At 38.9% G+C, this 24,791-nt stretch overlaps 1 protein-coding gene across 11 annotated transcripts in view; it reads right to left on the reverse strand.

Moving 5' to 3' along the window:
- CACNA2D3 (calcium voltage-gated channel auxiliary subunit alpha2delta 3) overlaps nucleotides 1-24,791 on the reverse strand; it is a 732,114-nt gene that overhangs the window by 435,526 nt on the left and 271,797 nt on the right. For 7 of the 11 annotated variants that reach the window (XR_006282707.1, XM_038411603.2, XM_038411604.2 and 4 more), the window contains one exon: nucleotides 11,885-12,047. Coding sequence is in view for 10 of the 11 variants with exons in the window: in XM_038411603.2 (XP_038267531.1) it covers nucleotides 11,885-12,047 (163 nt within the window). In the remaining variant the exon portion in view is untranslated. Of the gene's footprint in view, nucleotides 1-11,884; nucleotides 12,048-13,277; nucleotides 13,444-13,783; nucleotides 13,971-24,791 lie in introns of those variants that run through there. The other 4 variants (XM_043518756.1, XM_043518752.1, XM_043518753.1 and 1 more) reach the window with 4 other exon arrangements.

Consider the following 24,791-nt stretch of genomic DNA (forward strand, 5'->3'; position numbering starts at 1 on the left):
AAGCAGAAGTAACCACCGTAAGAAAAAACCCGAGCCCACTGTAAAGTAAGTGCCTGATCATTATTGTTAAGTTATTCAATAGAAAAACATCATGTGTACTACGAATGGGAACTATCCATGTACTCTAGGGTATGTTGGAGCCTTAAAAAAAGAAAAGAGAGAGAGAGAGAGAGAGAGAGACAGACTTTTTGTTCCATTTGCTAAAACGTATTAGGATAATATAGGGCTATAGTCAAATATCAAGCCTCCACCAATACACATGAGAATATATCAACACGAGTGTGGTTGTCTGAATCTGGGTGATACACAAATCAGGCAGACACAATGTTGTCTGACCTCAGACTGTTGACTGTGACAAATCACTCTATCTTATCTCTACAATTCACTTGTCCCATAACCTGCCAACAGCTATGGTGCTTCTTTAAAGGCCCTATTCAGCACTTCTTACCTAGGCAAAGCTCCCACTGCCTTCAACGGAGGTTCTGCCTGAGTGAAATGTGGTTAGAACAAGTTTTTCAGATATGAAAGTGTTCAGCTGCTTAAAAACCTCTACAACGACTAATAAAACATCTGGAACCATAATACAGATGGACAAGTGCATCTTGGGATGAATACATTATAAATTCAGAATTATGGATTCTAAAACACTAATTGCTCCTTTTGAAATACGGCAAATAAAAACCATATGAAAGAAACACAGATAAACAAAGTGCAGACAGTGTAAAAATGCCTTTGTAGGTTTTCAGACAAATAGAATTCCTAAATGTTTTATGTTCTAGCCAAGTATACTAATACTAGACCACAAGAGCATGCTTTCTCTCTCTGTCTCACCCTCCTGTCTAGGTTGTTCTTTCACACCATACAGATCCAAAAATATCAAAGTGAGGTCTGTGTTATATAGCAAGATGGAGAGGCAAATAATTACTGTATTCTAAAATAATAGAAAAAAAATGAAGAAAATGCATCTTAGAACAAGTGTGTATGTATCTTTCTGTGACTGTTGATCTTTTCTGCTTCCCTGTAAACAAAAGCTACAATTGTTACATTTGTCATACAACTATTTGAACAAATGTCTGGGCATATCCAATTCTGATGGGTGTCAGAAACACAGAGATATTACAACACTTACCACCTAAGCATGGATATTTAGACTACTTTCTAAATACACAGTTCAGAGGGGGAAATGGTACCTCGAGAAATCTTTTTTTCAATCCAGTCAAAAACTTTTGTATAGCTATAAAGTCATGAGTTTGTTTCTGATTAATCCATTGTATGTCTGCTTCTACTGTGGGTGGCATGGGGGGTTGATCTGTTTCTCCTCTTATTTAAATCAATAATAGGCCAAATCCTGAATTGCTTATTCAGACTGAAGCAAATATAACTACTCAAATGAGTAGGGCCAACAGGATTTAAACTACAATCCATTTTCTGTAAACACCATCATATTAATTTTTGATGCAGCTGCAATTGAGAAAGGTGCAGATGGCTTGCACAAGTGTTTTATTATTTAGAAGTGATAACTGTATGAGCTCACTAAGCTCACTTCCCCCCAACTCCAAAAGAGATTAAATCATTATTTTTACCTTATTTTTATGTCTACTCTTAATCTTGTCTAGTGATCACTTACAACTTTTCACTTTATTTACTTATTCCTCAGGTATTTGTCTTACTCATTTTTTGTTTCTTTGTTTTTTCCTGTAGAATATACCTAACATTTAAAATGAGCAGTTTCAGAACTGAATGAAAGACCAAAGAGTGCCAAATTCTGCTATCAGTTATACTAGTGTAAGACGGTGGGGTTTCATGGGAGTAATGGAGGGCAACATTTGGCCTACTATTATATACCCAGAAACACTGTCCATGGAGAGATTTAAAAATATACATTAAGAGCTAGAGTCTTACTCAGAATGTGTGTCTGGGCAGGAGACTTAGGATGTTACAGCCCCTCTTACACAGTTATATGGGCTACCCAGATAATAGGTTCAGGTACAAAGGAGTAAGCAGGGCAATGCGGCCATTTACTCCCTCCATAGAGCAGATGGAGCATTGGTTCCAGAATAGCTACTAAGTAAACAGAGTAGTTAAAGAAGCAAGGCAGGTTGGTGGTAATCCGCTGATGGTATAGGCCAGTGGTGAGTAACTGCCCCCGAACACCTGGGAGCAAGGAGGAAGTATGGAAAGAATTACCACTAAGGTGCCTCCCTAGGTCACAATGACTCTAGGGCAGGGATCCCAAACACGTGGCCCATGGAGTTATTTGCTGCAGCCTGCCAACCTCCCTGCGCCCCCTGAGTTATTTCCTGCAGACCGCCAAGCACCCCTCACCCGCCGCCCCCGCCCACCCCCCACTGCGCCATGTCCCCGCTCCTCTGCCTACCTCCAGGCACTTCCCACCGGCAAACAGCTGTTTGGCAGTGCTTAGCACTTTCCGGGGGGGGGGGAAGGAGCAGGGAGCCACGGGCTCGGGAAGGAGGCAGAGAATAGGCGGGGCAGGGATTTGGGGAAGGGGTTGGAATGGGACAGGGAGGAGGCAGAGTCAGGGTGGGGACATTGGAGAAAGGGTTGGAATGGGGGCGGTACATGGGCAGGGCCTCATGGAAACAGTGGAGTGGGGCGGGGCCCGGGACAGCGCCGGGTGTCAATGATGCAGCCCTCAGGCCAATGTACTAGTCCTTATGTGGCCCTCATGGTGATTTGAGTTTGAAATCCCTGCTCTAGGGGATATGCCTGAAGTAGTGAATGTAGCTATCACACCATCCTTTTCTAACTCTAGCCCTAAGTAACTAAACAAAAGCAGCTGAATCAAGAAGTGTTAAAGAGTAGTGGCTTTTACAGAAAAAAAAATCATGTGACAAATTAGCTCATCTTTGACACCTAGTTGCTGTGGTGATATGGATATATTAAAAACATATAGATTAGATAGAGACAGATAGGAAAGATCAAGCACAATACACATCTTGAGTGACGATGCCAACATTTCCGAAGTCCTGTAGACATTGCTTCAGTACAGAGAACAAACTGGGAAGCTAATGCCTTTTGCAAGAACAAAACAGTGACCTTAAGAGAGAATGGGAATTATCTGACACAGAGGATTTGAGAAAAAAGAAAAGGAGTACTTGTGGCACCTTAGAGACTAACAAATTTATTAGAGCATAAGCTTTCGTGAGCTACAGCTCACTTCATCGGATGCATGAGGATTTGAGCAAAGCGAGATGCAACCAGCAGAGAATTCTGTGCATCTTTGTACAACAGCCAGTCAGAGTTAAAAGAAAGAAATGTGGGATGATGGGAAACTCTCTGCAATATTGATTAAATCTGAAGGTATAAGGAAGGTCTTTTCAAGGGATGAAAGATGGAAGTCCTTTAACATGGGAACTCCACCATCAGCAATCACACACGTCTTTATCTGAGCAGAGACTGCAGTTGGTAAGCCAGAATGGTGGGAAACTGTGGATATGGAGACCATTACATGACACAATGGACCAGAGTTGCAGGGAATTAGGATTGAAAGCAGGGTAAAAGTGACTGGAAATAGCAGTGCTACAGAGAACACTGTTCTCTTGAATCAGACTGAAGAGCTACCAGCACTTCTGATAAAACCAAGTTACCTGCCTTTAAAAAGAAAGTTTTTATCTGAAAGTGTGAACATACCAAGCAGTACTTCCTGTTCTGACCTGTGCTTGGATTTTGGAGAGACAGGCAAATTGGACAGAGGGACCTATTTGGCTGTCTGAAATAATCAAGAAAGACACTGGCAAAGATCCAAAGAAAAAAATGTAAGATAGGGCTGCCACGGTAGATACCAGAACCTCTGAAGAACAAGACGCTTTGAATAGTCTGGACTTTGAAAACGATACTAATATCAGAACTAACTAGGGAGCTAAAAAACAAACAGAAAAGAAATCCAGAAGAGCAAGAATAATTACCATGGCCTTCCCCATCCAAGCTGCATAAAAGTTCTTGACCAATATTTACCTTAATCTATCATGCCCTTCCCACTATTGTTTCTGTAGGACATATACCAAAGGAACATCAGGATATAGAGGTATCAGGGTGTGCCTTTCCTTTCGTGTTCACTCTGGTTAGTTGAGATGATTTCAGACACACGAATGCGTAACTAGCTGAAGGCCGGAGTGCCCAACTGCCTCATGAATGTGCCAAGCAACAGTTTACTGCTTATTGGCCAATGGAGATTCCAATTTACCTACATCTACACGAGAGATGATGACTGAGACTTAATAATTTTCAGAGAGACAAGGAGGAAAAACAATATTGTTGTACCAGTCACTACTGGGAAAAGGGTTCTGACGCGGAATACATTTTAGTTAAATCATCAAATTGAGGTGCTATTCATGAGATAGTAATTATGTTTTGCAATTCCCATAAGGTTACATCAACATATAACTCCAAGTCTCAGGTATTTTGCAAGAAAAGTAAAGGAAGTTGAAAGATTATTCCTTTACACTTATAAAATCTATAATTTGTATTTCTATCAGTGAACAAAGATCAACATTTCTATTTTTTGTACTTTGCTGCAGCTATCTGCATTATTTGTATAGTTCAGGTATTACTATTAATTTGTTCCTGGTAACACCCAAAGTGTGTGAGACATTGTCCCAAAAGAAAGAAGGCACAGACCATGTCTAAAAGAGTTTACAATCGAAAAACAGAGTTTAGGAGGAGTTTCAACATATAAACGCAGCGATCATCAAGGTTGTACGTGGCTATATCTATTTTTAATAATCCCCAGCATGTCAAATTTTCAACAGCATGTCCAGGGAAGATTATCAAACATGGAAGTTAACAAATTACGTACTATAGTGACAGGTGAGATTTTATTTCTCAATTTCATACCTGGCAGGAAAGGGTTTTTACATATCTGCCAGTTGTAGATTATAATCTTTGTGTATCACTTGGAGAATGAATTTTTTTGGTTCTAATATTCTAGAAAATAGATAATTTTGGTTTGACAGCCACTTGGAAGGAGTTGATGGGGAAGTATGACTGAATGATATTCATAGCTTCTTTTAAGTGTCAAATTGAAAAAACCTACTTAATCAAAAAATGGCTGTGGTTCATCACATTGCAATATCTTTTTGAGAAGGCTCTATTACACTCAGAAGATTTTTTTTTCCTATGCAAGCAGAACTTTTGATTACGGCCTGCATTTATCAATTTGTAGTGAATAAACGCAGCTTTTAGCATGCCATTGAACACCATGCTATGGAAATGCCATTTGACATAGGTGATATTCTCTTCCTGGGCTATAAAGAGTTCAAGGGAAAACTTAAATCTGATTCTGTAAAGTCCAAGTTTGCAATCCACAGTTGCCAAATTTCTGGTGCTGAAAGAAGCAAACATGGGTTTAATAGAAATGTGCATGCCCTGTAGCAAACAGAAGCCAAGTTAGTTAAGACTTTAAGAGGCTGAACTTCAAATAAGTGACAATTTGTGTATATATATATATTTTGTAATTCCTCAGTATCCAGCTTATTTTATGTTGTATGCTGGTCCATTGTTAATCTCATGCATTGCACAGTAACATACCTTTTCCAAATTTGTGATGTGGATGCATAGGAACTGAATTGAACTATTAGTTCATTTCACATATGCCACCATTCAGCGTTCACAAGGTAATAACTTTCGGTATTCTATTTCAGTATCCTTATGTAGTACATATAAAGAAGTCCCATTGATCCTAATGGAAAGAGTGCATGCATATGGAGAAGAAAGCAGAGCTTGTTTGATATTTTTGTTACTAAAATAATCATGTTCAGAATTGCTCCTGGCCATATTGCATCCTCACCATTTTCACTTTTTTCATGGTGTTAAATGATGTGGTTGATCATGAGTGAAGATAGGAAACATTCACAAATGAAGAGATAAAGATAACACAGCCTGGAAAAGAATACTGAAGAAAGGGAATGTAAAATTGACTGTCAATTTCATTAAAATGTTCAGAAGATACAAACTAGTTTAAGTCACATGACAATGTACTTTTAACATCCTGCCAGTGGTACAGGATGGCAGAGATAAGGATGTGGTAAGAGAGACAGTATGGATGTTATATAGACAACCATGTCATGCCTAGCGACCTGGAAGGTAAAGATAAAAGCACATTCCTGGACAAGACCATCTTAAGCTTATATTGATGGCCAGACCAAATTGGCTGATGATATTGGAAGAATATCAGATATGGTATCTCCTCATGCAAAGCAGCAAACCTGGACAAAAACTAAATTAAATTACCGCACCAGAAAATATAGAACAACATTTTAAATTTACTTTTTCCTGTAACTTGTTTAGATTAGAGTCTGGCAAATGGATTTTTTAAAATCATTTTCACAAATGCTTTTATCTAAATATATTGTTTATAGGAAGTGGTTACTGTAATTGAGTCAAACTTACAACAGAAAGATTGTTGCTATTTAAATAAGTGTCCAGTCAATGGTATGTAAGTAGTCTCAGCAGAATACCACCGTATTAGCTGGTACAGTTTGATTGGTTACAGTTTGATTGGCTGTAATTAATCAGGACTTCTGAATCTTTTTCTCCACACTATTGAACATTTTATATTACATCCACAAGCCACATAGTTGTTAAAAAACTGAAGCACAGCTTCAGACTCTCAGCAACATATTGTTTGCCTTATGTTTGTCAGTTGAGTCGACATAAACCATATCTCCTGTTGACAGAAATGCTTAAAAGTATTCATGGACTGTACCATCCATCATAGAAAAATACTCTGTAGCTATGGAAAGCACAGATAAAAATCACTTCCTACACCCTGTAAAAGCTCAAACCAGCCTCTAGATCAAAGAGGGATTTATTTAAAGAAAAATTAGGACTGCACTAAATTACTACAGTATGGTGTCATTGTGCATCCTCAAGGCAGTGGACCAATTCCCTGGATTCAGTAAATGCTGGATGGTTAATCAGACCAAACCAGATTTTTTCCCTCTTTTGATCAGTATTATGAATTGTCCCGGATGCCACTAGAAGAAAGACAAGACACCAGAATGTGGTTTTAACTAGCCAGCAACTTTATTAACTTATCACATCTGGATAACTATCCAGCTATAGCTAGATCAATGCAGGTCTTTCTTCCTTCTGTACTATCCATACTACCTGAAGGAGATCTACCCTCAGCTCCACCCCCTCTATACCTCTCATTTGGTGCCATCGCCCTTCCCTCATACAAGGTTGAGCATATGGGGGAAGGGTGTCTCCTCACTGTTTGTGACATTAGGATGATCCCCCCACATCATTCCTTGTCTTCCTTAGGAGGCACCTTCTCCCACTCTGCTTCCATTTTGGGTGTTATCAGGGAGCCAAACTCCCTACTGAAGGATTATCTACACTAGGCACTTGAGTCAAGTTGCAACAACTTGATTTTTACAATCTAAGCTACCCATTGGGTCCCTGAATTGCAGAGAGGATGGCAGTGAGGAAAAAATTCCTTCTCAGCTCCAAAAAGGCAGCACAAGACCCCAGCAAGGCTCAATACCTGGTCCTATTCTAACCCCAAGTCTGTGAAGAGAGAAGGAGCTGTTGCTCTCAGGTGCAGACAGTACTCCAGGGAGGGGAAAGGCCCCTTTCTTTGGGTGTACAAGAACCAATGATCTTCTGTTGCACCCTTCTATCCAGTCAGTCAGCCAAGAGGTCCCTCTCCTCCCCTCCCTAAACCCACCAAGAAGCTGTGTGGCCATGAAGACAGGAGAAAGATGGGGGGACAATCCTTAAAGGGGCCCAAGGGTTCTCTCTTTACTGCAGGCTCAGACAAAGCCTACTCACCACTGAGGCTGCAGCGGTGATGGTTGTGGTGGTACTTGTGCACTCAAAGATTTCTTTTTCATTAAAAATGGTTACCCTGGCATTCAGAGAGTTGCTATATTTTAACTGATAATTATTCAGGGTTTTAAATAACCTTTTATTTTACTTTTTATCACTATATTCTGATCATTTTGGTGAGTTGCACTGTTCCACAATTCATATCTGATTGTTACTCGGATAGAGCACCTTCTCCAATGAGATTCATTAATATTCATTTTTGCAGTGAGAATAAGATTGTTGTCAACATGTCAATGGATTCCCCAGGATTATTTTTACTACCCGTAAATTTATAAAAAAGACTATTTTATCCTAACAAATACTAGGCTTGGGATTTTAAAAGGCTCCAAAAGGAGTTAGGTGCCCAACTCTCACTGACTTCCAAATATTTGAAAATCCTACTGTAAATGGATTTGTAATGAAATACCATTTTGTAACTCAATAGTACCACCATATTATTTTCTCTAAGATGATGAATCGTAACCAGTGATACTCCCAGGCAACTCTGCATAGATGCCACATTCATAGTTCTTCTGAGATCAGAACTTAATTACAAACTTACAGGAACATTTTGATGACCATTCATTCAATAAATTTTCTTATGAACTGTCTAGGCCCACTTTCAAAACATGCAAAATGTTTGTGCTTAAAAATAAAAACATTTTCTTTTTCTGCATTAATCAAAAATAGCACACCATTTATATTTTCCTTATTACATTAACTACCACAAATGAGTTTTGCAGCTTACCAGGTACCACCCCATCCCCCCCAAAAAATATAAGGGAGAAAATGAACGATTAAATTTATATGCATTTAATATTTTAGCACGTAGATACCACGTATTTTAGAAACTATGAAGCAGCTGAAATAGAGCTATGACAAAATGCTAAATCTGAAGGGCAAATATTCAGAACTTACATAGGCCAAAAAGATCCAGGTAACTTTACAATTACATAGTAAGACAAAGCCCTTACCATCTTCAGAATAAACATGTTGTACTTGATTAAAGAGCAAAATTATAAAACACTACTACTCAAATTAGGAAGCATTAGTGAATCACTTTCCCCGATTTCTTCTTCTAGTGGTGGATGCACTGAATGCACATCTAAATGTACAAGAGTTCTGAGAAACTGAAGTAAAGCAAAATTTGGCTTGTTTTATGGGTGTGTGAGCAAGGGTGCTTGTTTTGGGACTTTTTTCCCCTCGATGCTTGGCTGACACTGTTGAAGCCTTTGCAAATAAGGCTATCTGAATCAAGTTATCAGTCGATGGCTTGAACTATATTATCCGCCTAACTACAGAACTGCTACTTTAAAAAAAAAAAAAAAAAAGAAGAATGAAAAGTTTTGTGGCCCAAAAGGTTTTTTTTGTTTTGTTTTGTTTTGTTTTTTTCAAATCACAAACTTCCTACCTCTGAAGCTTGTCTTATGTGATCTAAAAAAGGGATAGCAATATCACTCACATGTACTGGTAATCTAAGTTAATGTCAGACAGAATTGTAGAGAAAACTAAGAGGAGAAATTTCTTAAGTCTGAATAATTCTGATGTTTCAACATTTAAAAAAAATCTCTATAAACAGTGTGCTAAAAGTCTGCATAATTTTCATAATCTATAAAAGAGAAAATCAAAACACAGCTCTGTGTTATAAAGCCAAATTGGACAGCAACTTTCCAGCTTTACTGAGAGATTGTGAAGATATTCTGTGCTGTATTTTGACAATGTTCCATTAAAATCAGTAATTGATTGATGTAGACATTCAGGCTCAGGCTGGAGCCCAGGCTCTAGGGCCCTGCAAGGTGGGAGGGTCCCAGAACTCAGAGTGCACACAAGCCCAAATGTCTACACCACAATTAAACTGGCCCTTAGCCCGAGCTCCGCAAACCTGAGTCAGCCGGCATGGGCCAGCCATGGGTGTCTAACTGCAGTGTAGAAATACCCGTTAGGCACAAACAACAGAGGGCAAATATTTTAAAAAGTCCCCCAACATTATTATTTTTAAAAGTCTTATGATTTTTAAGCCAATCTCATTATTATTGAGGCTTGACTCATGATTTCAAATACTCTGGTTGGCAATACTGTGTGGTTTTGCCAATTCCCTACGAATCCAACAAAATGAGACATAAGACACAGCTGACCAAAGGATATTCTCTGTTATGCAGGTGCTTTGCTGGCAATCCATAACTATCCAGTGCCTATGCCTTAAGCCAATGGTTTGATTAAGCTATCGAGGACCATACACTGTAATGGATAAACATGAGTATGATGTGCCAAAAAGCCTAAGCATATGGATCAACCTGCTTTGCTGAGGGAATGTCAACGTGAACATCCAAGCTGAGTCTGTGTGTCTGTTTTAGGAAAATATCAGCAATAATCCAGATTTCCGCAGTTGGAAAAAATTTGAAAGATAAAAATAATGTTTCTGCAGCTGCACAGTGTGATTATTTTGGCTGGTTTGAATTAGGCAAAGTGGAGATAGGAATCATCATCATGGAGTTCCCTCATATATCTCTATAGGCAGATCCTGTATGAGTAGCCAAAACATGATTTGACAGCCCAGTTGACTTAGGCTTGAATGTGTAGTTCATTAGGGTCTGAAAAGTAGTTCTGCACAGAAAAGTAGTGTTTAATATTAAATAGGAAGAAGGTCCTCACATTTTAATAAAATCCCCATCACCTCAATTGCTCAACGATTTAACTTCTCCCTACAAATATGACTAATTTAGCATTTCTAAATCCCTTTGCAACCATCACAATAATATTTCCTTTTTGTTTTTCTTTAATGAGGATTCAATATGAATATAGAAAGTATGGAATGAGCTTATTTAGAAAGAGATACAATTAGAAAAATATTAGCACTTTTTAAATGTGAAACAGAAATCATTTGATAGTGTTCAAAGTTTTTTCTAAATCTCTTTAAAATATTCCATTTCAGTCATCTCACAAACCTTTAAATATTCTCTGTGAAGTTTTGTTATTTTGTGATCCCAAATTTAAACATTTCTCTACAATTTCTGAGTTCTCAGACTTCTCCATAGTGTGAATCACATCTTAGAAGAAAGGTTGCCTCATGAATCACTTCTCCTCTCAGTCTAAATTGTTTGGACTATCTCCCGTTTCATTTGCAATTACACAACATCCCTGCGTCAATTACCGCAATTGCTGACATGGAATTGTAGCATTTGGAAAGTACTGAATGCATTTTAGCTGTCTTTTAACACAGTTTAAATGAGAAGTCAGCATCATGTAACAAGCCAGCTCTCCATGGATCACTGACAAGGGCTCCAAGGACCACAGTTTGTAAACTTGTGTGCTATAAATTAATACATTTCATCATTGGAATGGCCCAGAAAATTAAACTGATTGTTGCTCTATAATTGCAATAAGCAGACATAGAGACTGAATTCTGATGACTGGACAACAAGAAATTCCAATGGGAAAATGAAAACAAGCTGTTATGAGTTCAGTTTGTACTCCCTATATTCCGGCTCAATCTACTGAGTTTGTTAGATCAGGCATTTAGTAGGCGTATACATTATGCACTACATGTCAAGTATACCATTTAGTATCAAGTGTGATATCTTATTAAAATTAACTTGTTGTACATGTTACCTAAGAGTCAGCAGCAGCTGTAGTTAAACAGTTGAGAGTTTTCCTACCTGCTTGATAGGTTTACTCTAGGTCATGTTTAAAAGGTGCATTTAGGCTCTCTATTTGCCATGATCCTAACTAAAGAATGACAGTTTACGGCCTGTTCAACTGATCTGGAAACTATGGAAAGCAATTTGCCCTAAATAAGTTTTCCTCTGATACAATATGTGCTGCAAAATACATATGCAACATGTTGATTATATTAGGTCACCATACATGTTGCCATAGAAGAAAAGAAATTATCTTCAGAGCTGTAGCTCTTATGGCATTACCTCATCTGAAGATTGAGAGAAACTAACTCTAACAAAGTACAGAATTAGTTTATAAAATATAGTCATTTATTAACAACATGTTACTTCACACCTTTAACTCATGGAATGCAGAGAGAAACAAGATATTAGCTAACCTTTGTTGTACATATTAGTTGGTACTTGGACGTCACTCAGGCTGATGTTCACAGGCAAGTTATTGAAATGGTCATTTGGCTCTAGAATGAACTCCTTCCCAAGTTCTAAAAAGTTTCCTTCTTCATCTCGTTCATTTATGAGAACAGCGTTGAAATACTCATACTGCAACAGAAATTCGCATTCAGTTAGTAGACTCTCTGAACAATTTTCTTACATTTTAATCCATTAATTCACCTATGTAATATTTATTAGCATATGTTTTTGTCTAAACCAGAAGAACATGATATAAAAAGCTACACATTTTTAGGAGCTTAAAGATTCATTTTAGAAAACTAGTACATGTGCACTTCTTTCTGAAAATAATTTAATATCTGTGAATGCACATCCCTCTTAACGTTAAATGGTAATGGCAGCACAATCCCATTGTACACAATAGAAGTACTATTTTAACACAAAGTTTTCTCAATCCAAACCATTTGTTGCACAATTATGTACTGGCAAAAGTCTCTCTTTTTAGCTTAATATTTTCCATTAATTTGAGAACTGCTATTAGTGATGAACTGAAAGCATTCTGACTTCACCAAGTATGTTAAAAGGAATTGGCTAAAACCTATGACAGCAGAATTTTATAGCATTTTTCTCCTAGGTTTTTATACTACTTCAACCATAATTTGGATTGACTGGCATCTCTTAAAGAAAAGGAGTTATCTACATCATGCTGAACATCATAAATACATATTACAAAAGATTTCATACAATCCAACTTCAACTTTGATAGTAATTTAAATCTAGATTTGACTTTTTTCTGGAGAAAGAAATCATCATCTGTATGTGTAAAGACTCCTAAATGGTATTTGGCTTCTTCTGGAAAAAGTATAACAAGATAAGCTAAAGTGATTTAGATAAAATTATTGATTGGGGGGTGCATGAGAGTGTGGGTGTGTACGTGAGAAAGAAAAAAGAGAGAGAGAGACCTAGCTCAAAAACAGGGATTCTAGCAAACTTTGGAGGCAACTAGCAGCAGTACATAACCCCTTTTTAATCTTTCAACCTTTGCAAACAAAAAATGTTTTCAAATGTTTACTAACTGTAAAAGATCCAAATATAATATCTTTGACAAAGCCCATGAAGTTGAATCCCAGTCATTGTTATAACTAAGTACACGATTATAAATAATAATAATAGGACACAGAGACTAGATGCATAATCCTGTGGAAATTAACTTTATAGGATTTCTTCTTTATATTTATTAGGGCAAAAGGATAGCTACTGAGCATAGAAACAGATAAATGACACATGATGGGTACCTGAAAGCTTTAAATGCTTTGAAAAGTGTCATTTTTCAATTTTACATGCAACTAGTTTTACTGAGCTAATGCAAACAACTAATACCTTGTAGTTCATGTATTTCCACTGAAACATTCATCACCTTACAATCAACATGCCTGAGACAGAGTCCTATACAGCACAGTCACTCTCTCAGCTGTTATTGTCCTGGCTATGCAGGAAAAAAGACAGAGTACAAGAGATATGGTTTAATTAGGCCACAACTTTATCTCATCTGGGAACTATCCAGCATTAAATCATATAGTGCAGATCATCAGTCTTTCCTTAATCCTTTCCACTTACCTGAGAAGGCTCCCATTGGCTCTCCTCACTCACAACCTTTTGCTGGGTCCCCAACACCCACCCCTTGTATGAGGATTAAGGAAGCTGGGGAAAGGGGTTTTTCTCCCCACTGTACCAGATGTTAGGAGTCCCAATCCATCTTTCCTCAGCTTCTTTAGGGGATGTCTACCCATAAATCCACCTCAGACTCCAGTTTATTAGGGAACCAGACCCCTGATGAACAATTACTTGCCAAGTTCCAACCACATGAATTTGACAACCTATCTGACCTACTGTTTATTTGGGCTACCGAGAGGAAAGCGGAAACACACACCCTGCCCAGGCCAATCCAGTGGTAAGGAAAAATTCCTTCCCAGCCTGGAAAAGGTGACTAGCATGATGCGAAACAGCAAGGCCCAAAACCTGGTCCCTACTCAGAATGCCACCCTGGACAAGGTGGAGGGCTTATAAAACCTCCTGAGGGAGTGGGAGTCAACAGGCTTATGAAGAAAAGGAGTACTTGTGGCACCTTAGAGACTAACAAATTTATTAGAGCATAAGCTTTCGTGAGCTACAGCTCACTTCATCGGATGCAATTAGCTGTAGCTCACGAAAGCTTATGCTCTAATAAATTTGTTAGTCTCTAAGGTGCCACAAGTACTCCTTTTCTTTTTGAGAATACAGACTAACACGGCTGCTACTCTGAAACAGGCTTATGTTGTGCCAATGTGCCAAAGAGCCCTGAAGCGGGGTGGTCACCCGCTCAGGCCTCAAAGGGCTTAAAACAGCCCAGGAGAGGGCTGTGGCTGGGAGCAAGCATTTCCCCAGGCTGATTGGGGGAAGCAGGCTCAGCTGTGGCCACACCCCAATCAGAGCTCAGCTGGCCCTTATAAGAGGGCAGTGGGCCAGGAGCAGATAGAGTCTCCTCTAGCTGTTGAGAGAGATGGGCCTGGTTACTGGGGAGTGTATCAGAGTACCGGAAGTGAAGCAGGGCTGGGAGGCTCTAGACTGGAAAAGCTCCAGGCGGCAGGCCTGGCAGATAGCCCATGGTGACTAGCAGTAGCCAAAGACTGAGGTGAGGTGGGGATAGTGGGTAGGGAGGGGAGACCCAGAGACTTTGGGGATACTGCCAGGGAACAGCACCCTGGGTAAAAGGGGCACTGGGATCTGGGAGGGATACGGGGGCCCAGTAGCAAGTGGGACACTGGTCTGCAGAGGGTGCTCTGGAGGCTGGAAGAGCTAATTCCCTGAGAGACCAGCAGGAGGTGCTGCAGAGATGAGTCTTGCCCTGTGACAGCCTGCATCTCAGGCCCGCAAGGAGGCAGCGTATTCAAAAAGGAAGAGAATGAACAAGGGAGGAGTACTCAAAGTCACCAACAGTTCTCTTTCCTTTGCTGGCCCACACACAGCACCTTCCCACCACTAAGGCTGCAGAAGATCAGGGAGCACATTAGTACTTTTTACATTACTAAATATGAATGCATCTAATCATATGATGGCAAGTTGTGCGTGCCTTGGATATCTCTGCCATTGACAATGGAACTTTTCTGCTTGTTTTTTAAACAGATTTTCATAAACATGTAAATCAAAATTCAACCACAATATATTTAAATATTACAACTTTTAAAAGAAAGGTGCAATGCCTTCATTCCCTGAATTTCTGCTCTTGCTAATTATGGCACAATTTCATTGATAAAACTAACAGCAGAATGTGGCTTATCCTGTTGATATATTCTGTTCTTGAAACAGAAAGGCATAAATGGTATGGAAATAGTCAAGTACACACAGTATGTGAAGAAATTGGTCAGATTGCAATTTGGCCACGAGAAACATGCGAGTCACGAACAAAAGCACACCGCTGGCATACTTTGCTGTCCTTCATCAATTTGGTTATTCCTTTCCCAAATGAATTAATCAGTAGACATCCTCCTTCACTATGTTCTGTTGAAAGGAAAAGTAATTTACAATTGTAAACGTTAAATTGCCAGGCTAGTTGGGTATTAAAATTTGTTAGGCTCAAAATAAAATACAATCCTACTTTTGCAATTAAAGGGTTTTTCTTTGTTTAACTTTTTACGCCTGAGTTTATGGTTTGTGTTTTTTACAATTGTGGAGATGTTTGCGGAATAATCCGATTATGTAAACTATACAGTAAAACCAAATTGAACTGTATGTTCATCCATCAGTTATTCTAAAGGCATTAAAGTCCATAACAAAAAACATTCGAATTTATTAATGTCTCCCCTAAACTTTTTTTGTCATGCTGAATGAACAAAAATAATTTTTTTTTCTTAAAAATCACGCCATAGAGAACAAATATCAGGTAAGCTCTGCAGCTGAAATGGTGAGCATTGAGGTTAGGAAGAGATTGGCATCTAGGCAGTAATGTTGTATAGTGCTCTCTTCTGTGCACATTTGCTACTGTTTCCCAGGAAAATATTGCCTGTGACAGTTGAAAGGTGGTAGGAGGAAAATTAAAAATTGGATTAAAAATAGTGAAGTAAATCCATTGGGCACTCTAACACTACATTTGAGATAATGCCCTAGAGAAAGGGAAGAAACTCTGATTTGCTGACAACACAAATACTCCAGCTACTAAGCGCTAAGAGAAAATGACTTCAGTTTAATCTTGTCAACCTTGGATGCAACCTTAACAAGGTGAGCTCCCACAGTGCACAATGACATGCCAAAAACATATTAGCCTGGTAAATAGCAAAATTATTATTTGGGTTAGGAGTACTGTGAGATTGATTGTGATATGACCAAACAGTGAGATTATTCTAACATCATGCATAAAGAGACATGCACAGTGAGTGACAAACTAAAGCAAAATCATTACAAGGAAATCCATTAACATAATTTATTACAGAGATTACTTAAAACCTGTACAAGAACATTAATATTCTAGAGTGCATTTGTGTCTGCTATTGTGAAATTGTATTTTACACATTTGCTATTGTACATTGCCACCACCTTTGTAATAGGCAGGATTCTGAAAACTATCTATCATTTTTGATGCCCACTCACTCTATAATGAGCAAACCCACAGCAACTTGGGAGAACTAGAAATTTAAAGAGAAATCTCTGCTTTCATTTCTTTTTTTAAATCTTTTCCTTGTTAAGAACCTTCCAAGCCAAACTGATTAGTAGAGCTCAGAGGAACAAGCAGCTGAACTACTCTACTTCAGCAAAAGCAGAGAAGAACCAAAAGATCCTTCATGAGCTATGCACATTGATTATAAAATGAGCCCACTGAGTTTGGGGTGCATTTCAAAGAATTATATCACTAACAGTCCCAAAATTTTTAGGCTGGGCCTGTACACAGTGGGTGCAACAGTGGTAAAAAGGAACCTGTTATGTTTGGGTGGGTGGGGTGGCAAGTTGCTAAAAATTGTTTGCAGGTTAATTCAATAGGCAGAGACTGATTCTGACAGGAAAGCTTCAACTGTAATTTGCTTTATTTTAAAGCCTGTTTGAATACAAATGTTTGTGACAAATTCCTGCCACAGTAGCTGATATGTATTGAATGATCTCTCTGGACAGCTACCAGGACCAACCATAAACTGCCAGGAGACTGGATTCTTGCAAAGAATATAGTAGAAAAACATCCTGGGAAAAATGCAAGGCTTGTGGGATGTTAAAGCCACCAGAGAAAGATTTCTCCTCTTTCCCCCCCCCCCAGCCCCTGCCAGAGAGACAGACTGACCCAAGACCATGGGGAAACTTCAATTCTTCAATTCAAAACTTGCCTCAATTCAGCAAGGTACTTAAACATGTGCCCTATTCAAGCACTTGAGTAATTCCATCGACTTCAGTAAGAACCTTGCTGAATTCAGACGCTAGTGAGTGAGTTAAGCTATTAAAAAAAAAAGTGCTCTAAGTATATTGCAGTACTGTTAGCTCTCTACAAGAATTACTGCAAATGAATACAATTATTTTGAGATGAATGCCATTCTTTTGACTGCTTACATTTTTTTTCCAGCATAAACAAATCTTGTGATGCTTTAAGTGGTTTATCATAAAAATACTTGATAAACATTTTTAAAATAATATTTACTTTTTGAAATATAAATATTTCCTTTTTATTTAAAAAGGAAAAACTTTGTATTAAATCATTTGACCCAGTTTTCACTTACCTTCTAAGTACTCCCCTTTAAGTTTTAATAATAAACACAATTCAGTTGGCTGCTGTCTTACTTTAAAATTGTGAAATCACATTATTGCAGAACAATTTGAATGAAAGAGAATAACTTTGTTTCTTGTTAAATTAATGTGACAGGTCTTCTGAAGGTACATAAAGTGGTTTTCTGAGTAAGTACAAGAAAAATACACACATGGGTTATCAGGATTGTGAAAACCTAAATGCAACACATGTAGGGGGGAAAATTTACAGTAGTGATTCCAGTTAGTTACAGAAGACAGATGTACAGTAGCTCCTCACTTAGTCGTCCCAGTTAACACTGTTTCATTATTAGGTTGCTGATCTATTAGAGAATATACTCATTTAAAGTCACACAACATTCCGTTATAAGGTTGTTTGGCTTGCCCCCCTCCACCTGGCGCTGCAGGATTGCGGTATGGGGGCTTGCCCCATTCCGCCTGTCTGGTGCTCCTGCCAGGGCGCAGGGTTGGGGCGCAGGGGCTTGCCCCGTCCCACCCACCTGGTGTGCCAGCTGGGGAGCACAGTCAGGGTGTGGGGGCTTATCCCACTCCGCTTGCCCAGCATTTCAGCTGGGGAGCGGGCAAGCCCCCGACCCCACTCCCCAGCAGGATCACCGGCCAAATAGAGTGGGGCAAGCCCCCATGCCCCGACCCCACTATGCCTCACCTCAACCAAGCTTCACAATCATTGGTGAGTACAGTATTAAATAGTTTGTGTATATATACAGTATAATTTTAAACAATGTCTTTTGGCTGGTGGAAAAAAAATTCCCTGGAACCTAATCTCCCCCACCTCGCCATTTACATTAATTCTTATGGGGAAATTGGATTCGCTTAACATCATTTTGCTTAAAGTAGCATTTTTCAGGAACATAACTACAACGTTAAGCGAGGAGTTACTGTATTAGTATTGCAAATATGTAGTTACCATCATTTTCATTTAGTTGTTGCATGACTTCAGAGACACTATAATATTGGGTATATATGTTTTACCAATAAACTTGAAATGGAGTTTGCATTATTCCTGAAGGATACCCTGTAAGCAGATTTCAGAGTGGTTGCCGTGTTACTCTATATCAGCAAAAACAACGAAGAGTCCTTGTGGCACCTTAGACTAACAAATTTATTTGGGCATAAGCTTTCATGGGCTAAAACCCACTTCATCAGATGCATGGAGTGAAAAATACAGTAAGCAGTAACCCAAGCTCAAGTCAGCTGGCACAGGCCAGCTGTGGGTGTTTAATTGCAGAGTAGACACAGTCAGAGGACTTAGAGTATCAATCAAAAGCTCCTAAGTCTCTTTTGAAAATGGGACTTAGGTGCTCTCGAAAATTTCACCCTTATTGTCTACTTTAAATGCAGTACAGAAACATTAACAGAAGAGGGTATTTTTTTTCTTTTCAATAAACATGAGAACTTTATTGGCCTTTATTTAAACCAAATGTTTCAGAGAATCTGTCACAAGCCTATAACTTTTCACTTAAAAAGAACCCTTCTGAAAAAGCAAGAAAACAAATATTTACACTTTGTGCTTCTATAGCGCCTTTCATTAGGGGATCTCAAAGCATTCTGAAAACACTACTGATACAAGCTTCATATTACCCCCATGAAACAAGAACCAGTGTTCTTCATTTTAAAGACAAGAGAAACAAAGGCACAATGTTGTAAAGCAAATCTAAGGTAGAATCCAGATCCTCTGACTCCATATTGAACCATATTTTTCCTCAAGAGACTATAGATATTATTTTCACAGCATAAGAAAAGAACCACTGTACCATATTTCACTGTCACATTAAAATGAATATCCTATTAGTATGGAGTAGATCAGAAGACATGTGCACAATGTTTATTACACAAAATTCACAGGGTCTGAGAACTTGTGCCAAGTTTCAAGAATATCTAGACGCAGTTCGGAGCAAACTTAGGCCAATTATTATTTGATGGAAACCATGTGAAATGCAGAGTTTCATGGATTTGGCTTAAAAATCAAGTGAAATTCAATGAGTTTTCATTTGAACCTGAATGTCTAAGCAAAAAGACCCCATTACAAAGAGATGCAAACACTCAAAGTGAACCAAAGAAAAAGGAATTCATAACCCCCTGAAAAGAGAAACTACCACATTCCACACAGCTTTATTCTGCACCCACATCACTGAAAAGACATTCGCCTGAGACTAATCCCAACTTCTTTTTTCTTAAACTACATGCATAGACTATGAAATGTCCAGACAGACAAGAGTTCTACACATATGTACCGAAGTTATTCTTCATTTTTAAAAATCTAAATTTTTGCGACTGATTTAATTAAAAAAAAGACTTTGCAGGGAATTGTTCATTCACAATAAACCGAAAGAGGATCAAAAATGCAGGATTCAGGCTCTAGATGTTGACAAAGACTTTGTGTGTGCTTAACTCTATGCACTGTGAGTACTCCCACTGAAGTCAATAGGGCTACTCCCAGTGCATAAGGTGATGCATCTGCTTTGGGTTTTGCAGGATTGGCACCCAAATCACTGATTTTCATGTGTAAAAGCTGCATGAAGTACCATTTGAAGCATTCCCATTAATACATTCATGTTTTCACCCATATCCCAAAATAGAGACTCTTGAACTTCTTCCTGTTCATGAATAGGGCTGGTTGGGAATTATTTTTTTTACTATTTTGAATCCTAAGTCCCTGCTTGACTCAGGCTTGGACCCTCCATCCCCGTGGCAAGTCCTTGGTTAGCGTGATGTGTGTAGACAAAAGGAGAGTCAGGCTTGAGCCTAAATTCAAATCCTGGGTTACACTGCAGTATAGACATACCCAATGACTTCAAATGGCTATGCATTGGCACAACAGACCACCTATGCATTGAAGAACTGGGGCGCTAATTACTATTCTCCAGAAAACAGGTGAGCCATATGCAACACTCTAGATAAAAACTGCAACTCTGAACGAACAAACATTATACTAGTTTCTTCTTTCCAAACAAGTTATTAAATACTGAACAACAAGGAGAAGAAGCCAGTATTTTTCATGGTACTCAAACAACAACATGAGTTGCAATGTTTTGTTTTTCAGAGATTGGGGTTGTTTGTTTCTTTGTTTTTAAAAAGCATGTTAAATTAATATTATTAACCACACCCAAAATATAAATAAATAAAGAGAGAGAGCATGCAACATTATTGAGTTTATTTGAAAATAAAATGAGAGATGAGATGTTGAGCAAATGAACATATACAAATCCCCTTCAAAAGATTTATGACTCTCTCGTGTAATATAGCAATCTGGTCAGCTAAGTCTGAAGTTGGAATAACAAGACCCCATGTTGATGAGTTAATTTAATAAAAGAAACACATATCTCTGGAGCCACAGAGTTCTGCAGAAAAGAAACAACTGCATCTACTTTATTCATAAAAACTCTATTCATTTAAAAATTGTTTCAAGATTGTATAACAAAATAAAGCAATAATAATTAAAAAAAGATGTGGATTCAAATAATGGTTGCAAAACAAAAATATTAAACCTAACACTGAATTTTTCAACTTTTAGATACATGCAAACGTAACAGGCAATTCATAAATATTCCATCCTCAGATACAAATCCAGAATCTTACCAAGACATTTTAATTATCAGGATGATTTACAGGTTTGAAGAGTTATTCAAAACACTGCATGCATTCTTCTTTTTTAATTATATCCACTGGGGATTTTAGAATTTTGAGTACATCATTGTTGATTCTTTCTTGCATCATGCTTGTACTGAATTATGTTAATTTTATTGTTAAAATACAGAAATATAGAAAACTAACTTTAATAAATGTCAGTTTTATAGAATAGCACCCTTGTGATCTTTTGTGTCTTGATCAGCAAATCTGAGCCCCACCAAATGGAAACGTGCACACAGCTGCACAAGACAATTGATCAGAGCTGTCTCAAAATCCCTGTATATATTTGCCTGAGCTAGGCTAGTATAGATTTGTAGGTTTAAAGTGTAGTTGTAATATATCTATATATTTACAAAGCATAAATAATCACTCATTTAAACAAGTAAATGATAGTCTTACATTAAAATAAGTGAATACTAATGCCTAATATCATACCATACAAAAATGGATATTACCTTTATGTCTCCAAGCCTGAACTATTTTATGTAAGAAATAGTCAGGTCAACAACAACAAAAATAACAGCAGCAACACAAGGATAGCTTGCATAAAATTAATTTGTCAGAATGAAGTAATAAAAATACTCCACACACTCTCCTTTTATCCCTTCTATTATGTGGAATTTAAACAAACCATTCCTGCTAGATAAGAATCTGAAATACTTACTGAACAATTTACTGGTTTGATTATTCAATGGTAGCATTCATTATGACTTTAATCTTAGTTGCTGAATTATGGTCAGACCGTAGCAGGGTTTAAGACTTTATCAATACAACTGAAGCCATAATTTAGGTTTTCAGAACAGATCAGCATTATTCATATTCCAGAAGGCATGAAGTTCTAGTTTGAAAACAAATCTGACTGAATAATTTGTAGATGTATTAATGGTCAGCCCCACTATCCAGCATGTTTCTCATTATGTTTATATGCTATTTAAGAGTGCACAGGTAGGAAGTGTGGTGTGTGCAGCTAAAAGGTGATGTTGTTTGAGGAGCATGAGTCTGAAGAACCAGAAGCAGGATTTCAGAAGTATATCATGATCAGTAGAACTGGAATCGGAGTGCCCGTGTTCCCTGGAGGGACTGTTACTGTTGGGTCACCGGTGGAACAGAGACCATGGAGAGTTAGGCTGGAAGCAACTCAGCCACGTGGACCAAGCATGCCACAGAGTTTAATAAAGTTTCATTTGTTCAACTTAACCTGCATTCGACTTCATTCTTTGCTAATGAAACATGGCGGCAATATCTGAGTTGTGAATTCTCTGAAGTGCAGCATCTGGCAAACTGAGCCATAGAACTTGGTCTGACACCCCTCAGAGTCCTGAATATTGCAGACGCAAAGCTAGCCCAGCAGTGGACCAGCTGGAAGGAGATGTACAAGCTGTATACAGTCCTAACTACGCAGGAGGACGATGACAACAGCAGGAAAGTAAAACTGTTAGTTTACCTTATTGGGGAACTGGGCAGAAAGATTCACACTACTGCCTACTGCTGCCTCATGCCCCACAATAGTCCTAGGAGCCCTGGGGACCAGTCCTCCACAAAGCAAAACAAATCTGCGGCGCAAAACAGATTTTTCACTAACAGACAGTCCGAAAAGGAGGGGACAGAACCCTAGGTTACTGCCCTATGCATAGTGACTGTTACATGGAATTCTGAAAACTTGACAGTCTCCCTAATTCAGCGCAGGATAAACTGCAGCACTTTGGGACCATCACCTGCTAAAGTGGCTCCTTCCAGAAGGCGATCTCACATTAGCCAGATGCTTTCCGATAGTATATGCAGAGGCAGCCTCAAGAGAGAGGATGGAAGCCCTAGGAGGCCCAACACCTGCAGAAATACATGCAGTGAGACAAAAGCAAAGGAGATCAGGTGGCCAGGGTTCCACAGCCAGTGAGAGACAGCATGAACAGCTAATGGAGAAGTGACCCACACCAGGACAGCTTTGCAAGCAACGTGGGAAGAGGAACCATTTTAGCAGCATGTGCACAGGCAGAGGAAAAATCTCAGAAAGATTAAATCTTTCTTTAAAAGATTAAAAGATTTCTACATGAGGGGAGGTGGCATATCAGAAAGTGGTGTTGACATAATAAGCCTCTCCTTCAGTCTGAGAGCATATGAGGTTCAGGCTGTCAGGAAGGAAAGCAACAAGGGACAGTACCAACATCTGTGCGTGCAACAATGGTAATAGGGAAATACCCTGTGTGATTTCAGCTGGATAGCAGGGCCTATTGCAATGTGATTCCTAGGGGTGAATTTGCCTTAAACACACCCATTACAAAAAGCAGGCTCACCTAATAATGTACAATGAGAGTAAAATGCAGCCTGTAAGAAAATGTGACCTCATAGTAACTAACCGGAAAAGAACGATGGAACTAACCAAAGTCTGAGATGGTCGATGATACAATGGAGACAACTGTACCAGTAAATCAGGATATTTTCAAAGGCAATGGGTACCTCCAAGGAAAGCTGTGACTGGAGGTCAACCACATGGGGGGTGTGGGAGGGAGAGAGAGTGAGTGAGTGAGTGAGTGTGTGTGTGTGTGTGTGTGTGTGTAACACAAGGAAAACTGCAGTGGCACTATGTAATCCAGTACATAAGGAGCTCAGAGGTCTGCAGAGCAGGGGTATAATAGCACCTGTAAAGGCCAGTCCAGCCTGGGTAAGCAGCACGGTGGTGGCAAAGAAGCCATCATTCAATTCTATATCTGCACATACCCAAAGCCTCTATACAAGGCATTGAAAGGATGCCACTATCCACTGCTGATTATCCACAATTGCTGACATCTTGCCAGAGCTCTCCAGAGCCAGAATCTTTATGGTCTGTGGTGTGAGGAATGGGTTTCGGCACATAAGCCTGGATAAAGAGCCCAGCATAGTGACAACCTTTGTAGCAGCATTTGGTTGCTACAGATGGCTGTGAATGCAAATGAGCATAAGCCCAGCCCCAGAGGTGTTCCAGAGAAAACTCACCCAAACACTGGAGGGATTATCTAGGGTGAAAATAATTACAGGTGATATCCTAATTGCACAATGACACAGAAGCTGAATGATCATGACAGAAAACCATAAGCTTTTCTACAGTGATGCAGGGACAAGAACATAAACCCTCTACCTAGAAAAACTGACTCCAACAGTCTCAGGTGACATACACTGGACCTCTGCTCACAGCAGAGGGACTGAATGCAGATCCCAATAAAATGAAGGCAGTCAGAGACACGCCTGCCCCCCAGGGAATGTAAAAGGGACACAACACTTCATAAAATGATACATTTTCTGTCCAAGTTCTCTTCACACCTGGCTGCAGTAGTGGAATCCATATGTCACAAGGCAAGATGTTGAGTGGGACTGGGCAGGTCTCTAACAGCAAGTGTTCAATACTACTGAAATATAAATCTCCCCACTCTATTTTCCATTGAATGCATCCGATGAAGTGAGCTGTAGCTCCTGAAAGCTTATGCTCAAATAAATTTGTTAGTCTCTAAGGTG

Source organism: Dermochelys coriacea, chromosome 7 (assembly GCF_009764565.3).
Source record: "Dermochelys coriacea isolate rDerCor1 chromosome 7, rDerCor1.pri.v4, whole genome shotgun sequence".
Classification (NCBI taxonomy): Eukaryota; Metazoa; Chordata; order Testudines; family Dermochelyidae; genus Dermochelys; species Dermochelys coriacea.